The sequence below is a fragment of the Lissotriton vulgaris genome, chromosome 9, assembly GCF_964263255.1.
Source record: "Lissotriton vulgaris chromosome 9, aLisVul1.2, whole genome shotgun sequence".
NCBI classification, from domain to species: domain Eukaryota; kingdom Metazoa; phylum Chordata; class Amphibia; order Caudata; family Salamandridae; genus Lissotriton; species Lissotriton vulgaris.
The window spans coordinates 268,891,366-268,907,339 of NC_141697.1; the positions used below are offsets into that span (position 1 = coordinate 268,891,366).

General features: G+C 48.7%; 1 protein-coding gene across 1 annotated transcript in view; it reads left to right on the forward strand.

Moving 5' to 3' along the window:
• Positions 1-14,657, forward strand: part of LRRC74A (leucine rich repeat containing 74A) — a 173,124-nt gene extending 158,467 nt beyond the window's left edge. Inside the window, exons 12-13 of the mRNA XM_086936619.1 lie at positions 8,989-9,077; positions 13,599-14,657. Of these exons, the coding sequence (XP_086792745.1) occupies positions 8,989-9,077; positions 13,599-14,244 (735 nt within the window). The 3' untranslated portion in view covers positions 14,245-14,657. The remainder of the gene's footprint in view (positions 1-8,988; positions 9,078-13,598) is intronic.
• The last annotated feature ends 1,317 nt before the right edge of the window (positions 14,658-15,974 follow it).

Below are 15,974 nucleotides of genomic sequence, written 5' to 3' on the forward strand. Positions count from 1 at the left end.
TAAAGGTAATTAACTTAATGTCCCAGTGAGGGTCAGGCTTTTCACTAATCATTCCAGTAACTGGGGTACGGTTTGTAGTATGAAAAGAGAGAATGCACGTGGTGTCCTATAAACAGAACACACATTGGGGCAGGCTTGGAAGAAAAGGGCTGGAGGGCGAGGGGCACCATGGAAAAGTGGGGGCAGCACGGACAGTTAGGGGCAGCGTGTAAAAGTGAGATCAGAGCGGATGAAGGGAGGGTCAGCGTGTTTGAAGACGGGGCTAGCATGAATGAATGGATCTAGGAGGGGGCGAATATGTAGATGCAAGAGACAGTGGGATTTTCCGAGGCGTTTTCCATGCGGGAATCATTCCTTCTGCATCTCACAAGTCGTTCTTTGATCATTACCGCCTTAGCGAGGCGGTCGTGGCCTTGCTGGATTTCCGCATTATGGGTGGTGGGGAAGCGGGATAAATAAAATAAAATAGCATACAATTTAAATGTCAAACTTACCTACTTTCCGCCTTCACCGACTCCGAGACTCCCCAGATTCCCGCCGACGCCGTCCAGTTCTCACTTTCGAATTCCTCGTCGTCATGACTCACGCAGGAAGGCTGCAGGCAGCCTGCCTCCACCACAGCACAGCGCTGCGATTGGTTCGGCCGGCTTCCCCAACACCACGTGATTTCTCTGTATGCTGCAGCATACAGAGAGCAGGGAGAGTGGGAGGGGTTACTCGAGGGCAGGGGGGAGCGGCTTTCTTAATACAGTTAATACTGTCTGTTTGGACAGCCTCTGTGAGGCTGCCCAAACAGACAGTATTTACAACAGTGGGAAAGCCACTCCCCCCTGCCCTCGAGTAACCCCTCCCACTCTCGCAACCAGGAGGAACTTCATCTTTCTCGCTGTGCGAGAAGACAGAAATAAATGGTAGTTCTCTACAATTTGTTTCTGCCTTCTCGCACTGCGAGAAAGCAGTGGGGCGGCGCCCAAACGCCCCCATGGAGGATCCGCCTCTGCTGGAACCCAATATCCCACATTGGTTATATAAGGTACTAAAAGTTGTGATTTGTTCAAAATTGTATTAAACCACTCCCTTCGTTAACAGCTTGGAATTTATTTATTTACAGTTATTTGTAAGGATCGGAGGGTGCCCATAGAATTCGTGATTTCTCACTTAGATAGGAGGCCTCCTGGACGTCTTCTGAGGTAGAGCACCAGATTCAATTAAGCAAATTCAACATTTAAAAAAAAATTGGTTGGGCGCGCTGGCATTTAATCTACGGCCGCAACTGCTGGGCAGAGCGACTGCGTGAGAGGTCCAGGGAACGAGAATATCGCACTGGCAATTGTCACATTACAATAAAACATAGCGCGAAAGCGCAGGAGCGTCCAAGCGCTACGGTTGCAGCAGCGCCCGGGCGTGCAGAATCGAAGGGAGCAGTGGCGGCTGGTGACATTTGAAAGTGGCGGGGCGTAGCGCACGTGCCCGACCCCCCCCCCCCTGCAAACTCGAGTGGACATATGGTCAGTGCTGCTGTTAAACCACCATAATAAAGGAAAGCGCAGGCAAGTTCATAATATTAAACAAATGGAGCTCTCTCCATGCGTACACCCAGGAAGAGCCTTTCTTCCTCTCGGGCTCGTTACAGCGTGGACAGGTCAACTAAGAAATACTCGCAGCTGCCGTTTAAAGCACGAGGAAACAGAAGCAAGTGAGCGAACATGCAGTGTAGAAAAGCACATTTAATTCCTGACGCAAATGGTGATAAAGGTAATTAACTTAATGTCCCAGTGAGGGTCAGGCTTTTCACTAATCATTCCAGTAACTGGGGTACGGTTTGTAGTATGAAAAGAGAGAATGCACGTGGTGTCCTATAAACAGAACACACATTGGGGCAGGCTTGGAAGAAAAGGGCTGGAGGGCGAGGGGCACCATGGAAAAGTGGGGGCAGCACGGACAGTTAGGGGCAGCGTGTAAAAGTGAGATCAGAGCGGATGAAGGGAGGGTCAGCGTGTTTGAAGACGGGGCTAGCATGAATGAATGGATCTAGGAGGGGGCGAATATGTAGATGCAAGAGACAGTGGGATTTTCCGAGGCGTTTTCCATGCGGGAATCATTCCTTCTGCATCTCACAAGTCGTTCTTTGATCATTACCGCCTTAGCGAGGCGGTCGTGGCCTTGCTGGATTTCCGCATTATGGGTGGTGGGGAAGCGGGATAAATAAAATAAAATAGCATACAATTTAAATGTCAAACTTACCTACTTTCCGCCTTCACCGACTCCGAGACTCCCCAGATTCCCGCCGACGCCGTCCAGTTCTCACTTTCGAATTCCTCGTCGTCATGACTCACGCAGGAAGGCTGCAGGCAGCCTGCCTCCACCACAGCACAGCGCTGCGATTGGTTCGGCCGGCTTCCCCAACACCACGTGATTTCTCTGTATGCTGCAGCATACAGAGAGCAGGGAGAGTGGGAGGGGTTACTCGAGGGCAGGGGGGAGCGGCTTTCTTAATACAGTTAATACTGTCTGTTTGGACAGCCTCTGTGAGGCTGCCCAAACAGACAGTATTTACAACAGTGGGAAAGCCACTCCCCCCTGCCCTCGAGTAACCCCTCCCACTCTCGCAACCAGGAGGAACTTCATCTTTCTCGCTGTGCGAGAAGACAGAAATAAATGGTAGTTCTCTACAATTTGTTTCTGCCTTCTCGCACTGCGAGAAAGCAGTGGGGCGGCGCCCAAACGCCCCCATGGAGGATCCGCCTCTGTATGGGAACCTCCCCCTCTACTGGCGTCCTGCCCGGTCACTTTCTCTCATCTGCCACTAAACATAAAGCGCAGGAACACATTTGAAAATGACACTCTTGAGAAAAAAAATCAAAAACAATAATCCCAAACATGTGACTATCTGAAAAACCAATTGCAGAGTTTTGTAATGTAGCCAGTTGTCGCTATGGCACTGCGCAAACACAAGTCCAAATCCGCACCGCTGACCAACAATGTTAGAACTGGCTATTTCTAGTAGGCTAAGGCTGACGCCAAAGCCAGGCAGAAACCACCATTCTAGTCAGGGCAAGGAAGTCACACGCCAAGATAACCCCTGCTCACCCTCTTGGTAGCTTGGCACAAGCAGTAAGGCTAAACTCGGAGGCAATGTGTAAAGCATTTGTGCCAGCGCACAACAGCAACAACATACTAGGCACACCACAAAAGAGACTCCACACAAGGTTATTATAAAAATAACTTTTGTATTGTAAAAACACCTCAGATAAAATCACACATATACATTGTGCCAACTGGCACGGGCAATATTCACATGGGATTATTCACAAGACAGGGCCACATGGGCCACTGTCATAATCAGCACTTAGTAGAAATTAAATACTGTCAGAAATTAGAATAAAAGAATATAAAATCACTGTAGCACAAAGTAACAGTTATAAATCACATCCAGTAACTACTGGGAACAGGTAAGTACACACTACGCAACCCTAAACACCTTAGGAGCATGTCACGCAGGGAACCAGGACCTCACTAGGACCACCTGTACTAAAAAAAAAGACCAACCACCTAAGTATCACACAGCGTTTAGGGGTCTACACAAGAACACATTACCCATGATGCATGAAACACATTCAGAGGAGTAATAACGGGAAACACATGACGCGTAAACCTACACATTCAGCGGTGTTTAAGAACAGAGCACATGATGCAATAAAATACATTCAGGGGTGCAGCGCAAGAAGACACATGATGCCTAAAACATTCAGAGGTGCAGCGCAGGAAAAGAAAGACACATAATGCATAAAAACATTCAGAGGTGCCAGAGCAATACAATAGCGCAAAAATCACATGATGTCTAAAACATTCAGAGGTGCAGGAATAACACATGATGCAAGAAATCACATTCAGAGGTGCAATAACCATACAATTGCACAAAAACTCACATAAGCCACCACCTGTGGCAGTCCCTAGGCCAACTGGCCTTGTTGGGGCTCAGGCACCCTGAGTCTCAATGTCAGAGCGCGCTGCCATGCAGCGCCAGTCACAAAGTACCAAAGCCTAAACGTGGCAGCTGCCCACAAAGTGCTGGGCAGCTGGGAACCAACAAAACTGCGCCAGGGCCCTCACTAGCCCTTAGGCGCAAACTGCGCCACTGCTGGAGCCACACAGGCTCTGGGCATATCGCACATGCCCCAGACGTTGGAGCCACACAGGCTCTGATGCTGCAAATAGCCAAACGTTGGAGCCACACAGGCTCTTAAACCAATGTGCTCCCTGGTAGGAGGGGGTGGGCACAGACAATGTGCCCCGGCGCCCCACTCCAATTAAAATGGCCCCCCAGGGAGCCTCTCGGGGCTCTAGAACGTTGGGGCGACCCGCTGCCAATCGGGGCCGCCCTGACTCTGCATCCACGGTGGAGTCCCCTACGGGGGACTCTGACTTCACAACAATGCCCCCAGAGCCTCTCATGGGCTCTCTAAACACACGTGGCCATGGGAGCCTCAGGCTCAGTTGAAACGTTGGGGCGGCCCACTGCCAGCTGGGGCCGCCATGCCTCCATTCGCGCCTATGTGCCGCTCTCCGGCACCGACTGCGGCCCCATGGAGCCCTACCCAGCCCTGCCGACTCACCGGGCTCTCAGGGGCGGGCTCCTCCGGGCGGCGGCTCTCCTTCTCTCGCGGCGGGGGCAGGCACCGACAATGTGCCTCGCGCCCCCCTCCGCTCGTCGCCTTATGCCGCACCTCTCGCTCTTCGGCGGCTTCACCGGCGGTGTGGGCGGGCACCGACAATGTGCCCCGCACGCCTTCCACTCTCTCTCCTCTCGTGGCAGGGCTCCCTCGACACACAGGAGCCCTGTTCACCCGCCATCTTCTTCCTCGCCGCCACTCCGGTCTCTCCCCCATACGGCGCAGCAGCTCCATGCGTCCCCGGGCGGGGGCGAGACTTCCGGCTGGCCGCGCTGGGATTGGCCGGCCGGCCAACCACTTCCGGGTCGCTGCAGGCAGCGCAGCAGCCCTTCTCCTTAGGCAGGCAGGCGGGGGCTGAGTTAACCGAGGAGTGGGCTCCCTCGAGTTAAAATATAAAATAACGATGCGAGGTGGCACTCGCAAAAATAAGCAAATAACCGGGCATAAAGCAGGGTGGCACCTGCAAAACCTCACGCAAAATGCGTGATAGCGACACGCTCGCTACGGGTGCAAAATAAAGCGCTCTCAAGCGCTACTGGTCAAGGTGCAGTGCTTCCAGGCACTGGAAGCCAGCAAAGTCCAGGCAAAGTCCTTCAGGAGATTCAGCAAAGTCCTGGGGGATAAGAAGAAGGTCCCCAAGGATCCCAGGGCAAAGCAAAGTCCCCCCATCAGCCTAAGCAAGGCAGAGGGGTCCCCCAGAAGTCCTCCAGGCATCCAGAGGTTGGGCAGCGCCCGCCCCTGGTAGATTCAAGTCAGAAACAAAACATTTTGGAAGGAGACACAGCCCCTTCTTATACACAGAAAAGTCTTTGAAGTCCTTTGAAGTCTTGGTGCAAGGGGGCCCTGAGCACTGGAATGTTTCTGTTTTTCTTCTTCCTGTCAGCTTCAGGGTCAGAGGTGACAGTGGGCCGGTAGGAGAGGGAACCAGCATGGTGGTCAGGCAGACACAGCCCGGCACTATCAGGCGCTTCTTCCTCCCCCTTCCCTGGCAACAGATGTTGCCTTTCACCCCTGGGCTGACTCAGACAACCTCCGGGGCCCTGCAGCCCCTGTCACCCTCCAACCAGACAGTTAATCCACAGCAGGCCCAGGCACCCTGGGCCAGGCTCACCAGCCAACTTGCACAAATATGCCAACTTCTAAAAGTGGCGCTTCTAGACTAGACACAATCATGCCGCATATACCATTTTGCAGCATTCAGTCTCACGAGTTCGTACATATCAAACTCGACCCTGCACTCCCCACACATCAGGAACTACCATGGGCATACATATTCCCCATTCATTCCTATGGGAGGGCAGGTCACTCACCACTCATACACAGAGAGCTCCAGCACTGTACCCTGTACTACAGTGAAACAGTGCGCAGAGGCCTAAAATCACCAACACCCGTTCCATAAACAGGCTAGGAAAAAGCAAAAAGTCTAGGGGTGAACCTGCCTAAAGGGCCGGGTCCAACAATGGGTGTTTACCCTTCCCCGGTAAGTACATTGGTGGCACGGCGGCCCACATCTCCAGCAACATACTCATATTTTTTCACCACCCATTTGAATAAATGCACAGGTCTCTCTCATTGATGGCCAGCACCGACATACACTTTTAGACACACCTACGCCACAAGTTCTAGAATTGCGAACTTTAGAGCTGGGGAGCTACGTTCGAATCTCGGCATCAGCTCAACATCCTGTGATTCCAGGCAAATCGCTTTGTCTCCCCGTGCCTACCACAAATGAATGTGTTCTTCTGTAATATAAATTGTGCTCATGCCATGTTGTCGAGTTCGCGCTATATAATATTGCAAGTAAAAATAAAGTAGGGAAACTCGTGTTCACACACTACTGAACGCACACTCTTAAGTGCACTGTGAATCTGAGTGTTTCACAGGCCTGTCACAGATAAGAAATGCTATCAAAACGAAATCCTACAAAACAATATACTACTGGCCGGGAGCAATTCATACCCGGACAACGTCGGGACGGGCTGCTAGTGCCACATAAAGTCATTTGCAACACATCACCAGAGTGTATCTAACAAACAGTGTTAGTGACCACCAGTTATTCTACCAGGACCCCATTCTGACTTGTGAGTGACTCTGAGAATCAGGGTCAATCACTATGACTGACACAGTAGCTCACTTCAGTACCTAATAGAACTAAGTGGCCAGATGTACAAAACTCTGGATTCAAAATTATGGTTGTCAATTTTGACCAATAATTTTGTTACCAGTTTGAATTTTTGCGAACAGACCTATGTACTACTAGGTCGTTTCACAAAATCCCGAATTGCAGTGGATCACAATCTGACCTGCCTCATCAATATTCATGAAGTTGGTTGCAATTTGCAACTCCCTAATTAGTGGCCATTACAGGGATGGTGCCTTCTGAACTCAGCAGGCCACCATACCTCTGATTACTTTTCACATTTATAATTTTTCTAAAAGGCCCGTTATTTTCTTAAAAGAAACAGGGTGGCATTGAAAACAAAGATATATACTTTTTAAAAGTTTGTTTGAGAATAAACAGCGGTCCTCAGGACGACTGCCTCCTTCCCAACAAAATTTGCTTTAACATTCACAAAGGGGAAAGGGTCCCAAGAGGACCCCTTCCCTTTTGCAGATGAATTAAATCCCCAAGTGGTGAGTCAGTAACTTTTTAATGCTTTACATCTGTAATTGTGATCTCAAACCACTGTTACATATGTATAGAAATTGCTATTCGGAAGAGAAGCCTACAACACACCCCTTCCTAAGAGTGATTTGTTATCAACCTCTGCACTCGTTATAGGAGTCGGGAAATAGTTACAGGCTCCCAGTGGCAGCTTCTCCACTGTGGCAGAGAAGCCTCGCCCCCCTATCAGCCTCAAATCATTAAAAATAAAATGATACCTTAAGTGTTTATTATCATTTTATTTTTCTTACAATAGCCGAGGCTTTGGGGCGGGGCCGTCATGGAGGGGGAATGGTGGGCAGGTCACCATTGTCAGTGCGCATGGCTGTTTGGCCGGCTGTGTCAGGCCGGTCAAAGCATCATGCACACTGAAGCTCTCTCCAACCCCAGATGTATTGCTAGGTTGGAGAGAGCAAGCACAGGCTCCCAGTCTCATTGGGAGTGTATATCCTCGGCACTCGGGCCAATCCTGAAGCGGCTTCAGCATCATAAAAACAGTATCAGGATTGGCCGCGGGGGATTCTCAGAGCCTGTGCTGGTGAGGACGGAGCAGAAGAGCGGGAGATGTGGCAATGCAGCAGGTAAGTTATTTTTTTAATTTTCTTGTGTCTCCTATGTTTGTTTGTTTATCCTCCCCCCCCCCCCCCCCCCCCTTCCCACTCTGCCAGGGCACGAGTTGCTACTGCAGGCTCCTGAAATGGGTTTAGTACATTTAAAAAAATCGATTTTCCAGTTGCAAAGTTCTAAATTCTTTGTACATCTGGAGCAAAATGCTTTGTACATCTGGCCATAAGTAACACAGTCCCCCATAATAGTGATTTATCATCAACAGAATATAACAGATCTACTTACCAGCACACAATGTCCCTGATGCTAATAATGTAATCGCCCCAGGCAGAACAAAACATAACACATTCTATTGTCAGCAACATAACAGACACACATCATCTCATTCCTACAAGTTTGCAAAAGAGCCTCCAAGACACATTGCCATCTTTTTCAACTGTGCCCCAGTAATCATAACACTGCGGACATTTGCCTAGTTTCCAAAATGTTTCAGTATGCACATATTTGTCCACTTTCCCAAAAGCCAGAGCCTTGCTTTTTTCTGAATTTCACAATGCAACACTAATGTGCCCAGCTTGCAGAATTCTGCAGTCATTCACATAGTTGTTCACTTTTCACAATGGTGTTCAGTTTCCACAGTGGCCTAGTAATGGCTATATTTTCCTGTTTTCCACAATGCTACAATCATGACAATACTTGTCCACTCTCCAGAATGCTACCAATGCACACATTTTTCCAGGTCCTACAGTGCTATATATAGTGAGCTCTACACAAAGTCACGTGCATCATCACACTGCTTATTTTTCAACATTTGTATTAGTTGTATCTTACACTCACAGCCTTTCTAGGAAACAAATGTTTGTCCCTTCAAAGAAAAACACAACAGCACTGTGTTTCGAAATTGTTAATTTTTGCTAATAGTTTTTGAATTGGGAAAAATTCTTATTTCGAAAATGCAATCCTATAGGTACGTCAAAAAAGCTGATTCATTGATTTTGCGTTCAACAACTCCACCCCACCGCCTACCTAATGGTTGCTTCCATCGTCACATGTTTATTGACTTGTGTTTCTTCCTGTCCACAGCAACAATCCAATATCTCCTTGGACCGGTCCCAGATTGATGAACTGGTGCAGAGACTAGACAAAGACGGCTCCGGGGTTGTGGATTATCGGTAAACTTCAAACTTTTCTCATTGCTGTTCTACATGCTTTTCTTTACAGGTTTACCGGATGGTGGGGAGCAGGGAGTACTTAGTAAAGAGAACAGCACTTGTTACTGGGGCTATAGTAGCAAGTTATGGCCGCCATCTTGTTTCTTGAAAAACAAGTGGGAGAGAAAGGGTGTTTGACTTTAGGTAGGGAGGAAACTCCTGGTCCCCTTGATCAATTTTCAACAACAAATGGAGGAGTACCCACTTGAGGCTATTCATTGCCTCTGTCTAGAGGATATCGAGGTGCACACAGTGCCACACAACAGCGGACAGATTTTGTCCTTTTTAGAAGGCCATCTTGTTTCTTCATTTATTGTGCTTGTAAAGTTATCTGCTATCATATGATTCTACAGAATTTGCCCTTGAGTTTTCATTGGTTGTGCTTTGAGGGGCAGTTGAATATTGAGTCAACTTTATATCCTAGTGTCTCAGAGCTTGTTATTAACTTTTTGATACGTTTTAATTTCTGCAAGCTGTCTTCATGGGCCAAAGGAGCGCCTGTTGTGCAGTGCTGTCCATGCATGTTGTCTTTTTCACAAGGTGTTGTTCAGTTGAGTGTTCTTTATGCAGTATGATTGTTCCATGAGTGGTTCCAGTGTCTAGCGTACAGTATGCCCTGGCAGATTTGATCTTCCTGGTGGTTGTTCGGTCAGATGTACGTTATCCATCTCTCACGTTCAATGGTTGTTGTGCAGGTTGGGGTACTTCATTTCAGCTGCTCAGTCAAAGGTATATTTTGTTCACTTTGGTGTATTTTCTGTATGCTACATGATATCATAGACAGCATGATGGTATGGAGGTCACACATTTAAATCCCAAATGTAGTTCCAATCAATTGGAATATTATAGCACCTTTTATTTACAACGCTTAAAAATGTCTGCGCAGTTTCAAGTAGCATATATAAAAAGTTGTCATTTTTGTCAGTGGTGTTTGTTCAACTGAGTGTATTCCCTGCAGGTTTGAATGTTCCGGGTTGCCCTGCTGGGAATACACTAATCGTGTTGTGCCTTTAGATGTTCTTCTATTCTTGGGTGGAACTTGTTACACAATAGTTTCTTTCTCCATTATTTTCTTCTCATTTGATCCCTAGTCACCATCTTTGGGATGGTCTTTTCCATTTCCCTTCCTCTTTTACATGGCCATGTAAAAATGGTGGGTTTCGGTTGTGTTTGTGTTTTGGCACCTATCTAGTCTTCTCCCTGTTCTCCGTTCTTCATTTCTTCATTTGATGACTATCAGCCTAACTGGCTAATCAGGTGACTTGTGTTAACCCACAAGTGACATCCTAGATTAGAGGAATCTGTCTGTCAAGCAGGGTGATTTTTAGTTGACTATTGTGTTCTGGGGTGGGTTCAGTGAGTAGCCAGAAAAATAAAATACCTTCCACTTCGAATAATATCCGAAATAGTACTGAAAGAGCGAGTGATGTGAGAGAGCCTGTTACTTGTTTGGAGTGTGGGGGGATGGGGAAGTTGATATCTTTCTTCTGTACCTTTATTCCATATCTCGATTTTGTTCCCAGTTTTTTTTCCATATGTAACATCTATCTTTTCTTTGTCTTTTTCCATCTATCCTTGCTTCAGTCCAACCTTCTTTATGTCTTTTACCCTCCTTCCTTCCAGCTCTCCAGCCATCAAACACCCTTCCTTTTTCTACATCTGCCCATCTCTCCGTACTTTCTCCTCTCAATATATGTATTTTCATCATCCATTCACCATTCATGCCTTTTTCCATTTACCCATCTAACCTTCTCTCCTTTCATCCAGCCATCCTCTGCACCCATCCCCCCATCCTTTTCTCCACCCTTCCATCCCTTAAATCTAATCTCCATCTATCAATTCATCCATCTCACCATCCATTCCACATCTATCCATCCCACAACTCCTTCCCTTCATTGTGTTCTCTTTTCCATGGGTTCCCAAACCCCTATCCGATAGAACCAGCATTTATGAGCTTCTATTTGGAGACTAGTGTCTCCAATGAAAGCCAGAGAGACAGTAAACAACAATTTGAATGTATAAATGTTTTACATTCCTTCCTCTCCTCTCAAGCTGCTAAGGTAGGAGGTTCTTGTTCAAGTTGACCCATGTATCACGCATGCCTGTGCTCCTCTCAATGTCTTCTGCTGCTTCCAAAGCACTGCACATACTCCTCTTTTGTCCAGATTCTGTGCACACGTTTTCCTGCACTGGAAACACAGATCCTTTCTCCTACCTGTAAACTATCTCCTCTCTGTGTGTATGCTGTGGTGCTTTCTGTGTGTCAGCCTCCTAAGCTCTGCCAGATGCAGCATCATCTTCAGTGTCCTGCCAATCACCCAGCCCCTTGGTTTCCACACGAGTAGGTAAGGCAATTAGATGTGTGTACCTTACACAGGCAGTTAATCCACGCTCTGTCATCTGGGTGCAAACACCTTAACCGGAAACACCCCAGGCTCTGCCCCTTGTAAGGCAGAATTGAGCTAACAAGCAGTTTAACACATTCTACTAACCTAGCCATTCCCTGGATGATGTCTCCATAGGTCTCAAAGCCCCACTGGCATCATCAAGCAAAGCATCATACTGGAATGCCTGTTGTGTGTGATTGTTAAATGTTCAGGTCTGTGCAGAGAGGTCTTGTGCCTATACACTGAACGGCCCCTTTAAAGAAGAAAGAGGTTTTAAAGAACAACTAAATGGGTATTTGTTTGTTTAAATTCTCAAAATAAAAATATTGCAAGCAAGTATTGAAAACGTTTTTGAGAAGTGAGTGAATATAAAGGGGCAGATTTACAAGCCCCGTAAGCCACATTTGCGCCACAGTTGCGTCACTTTTGTGACGCAGCGGCGGCGCAAAGCCAGCGCCATGCTGCAGGGTATTTACAATGTGCCGCATCTGGGAGATGCATCACGTTGTAAAGCCCTGAGCCACATGTGGGCGTTCCAGCGGAGGAGGGGGGGGGAGGCAGGAATGCCTCCTAAAAGTGGCTAAGTCAATTTTAAGGCCATGCTGTGTCAAAACCCTGCGCCTGCTTGAAGCAGGCATAGGGATTGACGAAGCATGTTAGGCATAGGGGCACCCCGAGCCTTGCTGGAGCTTCGTCGCGCTTGCGACTCCAGCAATGCGTCACCTTTACGGCAGCAGATGCGTCACGCATCTATATACTCTTGCCCTCTGGTGCGCCGCATCATAAATGCGGCGCATCCATGGGGGCGCAAGAGGTGTCTGCGGTGATGCACAATAACTGCTGATATGCAGGGATGCGCCATTTATTGTAAATCTGCCCCAAAGTATTTTACTTGAACATGCTGTGATGTCTCCGGTGAGTCGAATGAATGTCGCAACCTTTGCCTGATCCAGGTCTCTCAGACCTGGGCAACATGTTAGATCCAACCAGGAATTGATTGGGAGAACGTTAAGGACACATTCCTCCTTTAGGAAACTGTTCTTAAGCCAATGCTGCAGAGGTCGTCACGTACCACTCATGAAAAGAGACTTACAGCTTGATTTGGAGATGGGTGATTAATACAAAAGCCTCCAATTTCTGGAGGAAGTGCTAAACCCAGAGGAGCAGCCAATGGAGGCATTTTCTCCTCCATGGGGATAGCACAGTAGTGGGAATCCTCCCAGTGAATTCTCCCAGTCATTCTGAGACTTCACGCCACACTAACGTTGGGGTATTGACATTGTTGTGGTTTCTAAGATCAACCCAGTTTCACTGTTGCCCCCTTCACCTCTAGCCATGCTCTCCTCTGCAATTCTTTGAGTGCTGGGATATGTGCTGTTCTTCGAGGGATGCCGGAACGAATCCCTGGGTGGGAAGATTCAGCATCTCCTCCATAAGGTGACAGCAGAGGGAAGCAGCCCTATCTAATTCAGAAAGCCCTAAACAACTGTCTAACTGTCTAATTTGTGTTTCCCTATTTTTTATATAAATTAGATCCTTCAAAGATCAGTAAGTCGTAGCAGGAGAGATCTAATCAGATATCAGCTAAAACGATAACCAGCCGAAAGACTTGATGGACTCTAGGAGAAGACTCAGGGCAGTGTAGAGAATAAAGATCAGAGTCGTCAGACCACAGCTTGTGAGTTTTACTTGTTTGCATGATGGCGTCTGTTTATCCGAGATGTGAATGACCAGCGCGTAAGTGCTCATCTTTTTCAAATTTAAAATCTCTACTTCTAGTCATAAAAGGAAGTTCCATTTACTATATCTGGCCCTTATCTGACAAAGGGTTTGGAAAATATTTACTTATTTAGGACCTCTCCTGATTCCTTCACATATATGCTTTATAGGAATGGCCAACCTTTAACTGTTGGTAAATGTGGGGTACCTTAGCTGAGCTAAGAGCTGTGCAATGCAGCTGCTCAGTACAGTCAATGTTGAGCAAACACTGCTGGTGATGTTATTGTTCATAAAATGATTATGGTGTGACATCCTTCTTTTCTCTCCCACTTCACTCCTGCTTTCCCTTATTCCCTTCTATCTACAAAATTCCTAGGGGCCTGGTGGATACTCGCAAACAGATGATGCGCAACCAGCGGCGGCGCTTGCGGAGAGAGGAATCCCGACAGAAGAAAGAGAAGCACAAGAGTGAGCGTGTGTTGAAGACCTTCAAGAAAGCGGTGGAGACAGTCACGCCTCACAACTCCGTAGTGCTATCTCAGGATCCTAAGGTACTGGACTCCCAACCACTGGAGCCCAGAAGTCCTCACCGTTTCTCTGCCACACCCCTTAACTCCTGGTACCAGGCTGAGACTTCCAACACCGGCAATCGTTCCGCACCATTGATCAGCGGCAAAGGAAGCCGATATCCTTCCACCCGGAGTGAGCCACGTATGGCAACAAATATCATGCTGTCCTCCAGCCTAGAAAAGAACTCCACGTCAGAGCCCAAATTGAGCTCAAAAGTGCAGGCACAGTCACAGTTCACCACAGCAACTTCTGGCTCAAAAACATATTCCTCTACTACCGAACCTAGAGAATCTAGTGATTCACAGAGACCTACAAGGCCAGTGCTGAGAGGGGTAAGCAAGTCCCACCCATCCAAGGGCCACTACTCCACTTCAATACCACAAAAGAAGGTGAGAAGCACTAAGCTTGTCAAAAGACCTGTGAACACAGGAAAAACCGACAGCACTGCTTAGCGAGCAGACATGGAACGCGTGACGGTAAAATGTTTATCCTGGAAGATGCGAGCGGCTATCCTATATCCCATATTGTTGTGATCATCAATGTGTCTGTATGTCTGTAAACTACTCCCAGATGTCCTCAAAGTCACAGTCACTTAGTGCTATGGATGCACAGTGAACATCTTTCCTTTTCGTCTAAATTGACTCCCACATCCACTCTTGGTTCTTATGGCTGACACTTGCCCAACTCCATTTTCTAATTTAAAATGTGGGGTAGGGGAGTCCACTGCCTGCTTGCCTGCACTATTTCTTCAAATGCATTCTGGTACATGCAGTCCAACTCAACTAAATCCTCCTTACTGTCAAGTCATCAAGGTTAAGCTTGCAATGACTGCAACAGCAGGCCTGAGGTTGGTGTTTGTATTCACTGTATAATCAATCAATCAATCAATCATCGCATTTATATAGCGCACTACTTACCCAGAGGGTCTCAAGGCGCTGGGGGGGGGGGGGGGGGGGGGGGATCTGCTACTGCTCGAACAACCAGGTCTTGAGTTGCTTCCTGAAGGCGAGGTGGTCCTGGGTCGGGCGGAGGTGGGTGGGGAGGGAGTTCCATGTCTTGGCGGCGAGGTAGGAGAAGGACCGTCCCCCTGTGGTGGCTCTACGGATGCGGGGGACGGCGGCGAGGGCGAGGCTGGTCGATCGAAGCTGGCGTTTGGGAGCGTAGAAGTTGAGGCGGCTGTTGAGGTATCCTGGGCCTTGCCTGTGTAGGGCTTTGTGTGCGTTGGTGAGGAGATGGAAGGTGATTCTCTTGTTGACCGGGAGCCAGTGCAGATCTCTCAGGTGTCCGGAGATGTGGCTGCGACGGGGGATGTCCAGGATGAGTCGTGCTGAGGCGTTCTGGATCCGCTGGAGTCTCTTCTGGAGTTTGGCGGTGGTTCCGGCGTAGAGGGTGTTGCCGTAGTCCAGACGGCTGGTGACGAGGGCCTGGGTGACCGTCTTCCTGGTCTCAGTGGGGATCCACCGGAAGATCTTACGAAGCATGCGCAGGATGTTGAAGCACGACGAGGAGACGGCGTTGACTTGGCTGGTCATGGAGAGGGAGGAGTCCAGGATGAAGCCCAGGTTGCGTGCGTGGTCTGTTGGTTTGGGTGCGTTGCCTAGGGCGGGGGGCCCCCAGGAGTCGTCCCAAGCGGCGGGTGAGGATCCCAGGATGAGGACTTCCATCTTATCTGAGTTCAGTTTCAGGCAGCTGTTCATAATCCATTCGGCTACCTCTTTCATCCCTTCGTGAAGGTTGGCTCTGGCGGTGGCGGGGTCGTTGGTAAGGGAGAGGATCAGCTGGGTGTCGTCGGCGTAGGAGATGATGTTGAGGTTGTGCTGGCGTGCGATGTCTGCGAGGGGGCTCATGTAGATGTTGAAGAGGGTTGGACTGAGCGAGGAGCCTTGAGGGACGCCGCAGATGACTTCGGTGGCTTCAGATCTGAACGGAGGGAGGCGGACTCTCTGTGTCCTTCCGGCGAGGAAGGTGATGATCCACTCCAGTGCCTTCTCCTGGACTCCGACGTTGCTGAGGCGTTGTACTAGGGTACGGTGGCAGACAGTGTCGAAGGCCGCGGAGAGGTCGAGGAAGATGAGGGCCGCTGTTTCTCCGTTGTCGAGCAGCGCTCGGATGTCATCGGTGGCTGCGATCAGGGCGGTCTCGGTGCTGTGGTTGGCCCGGAAGCCAGACTGCGAGGGGTCGA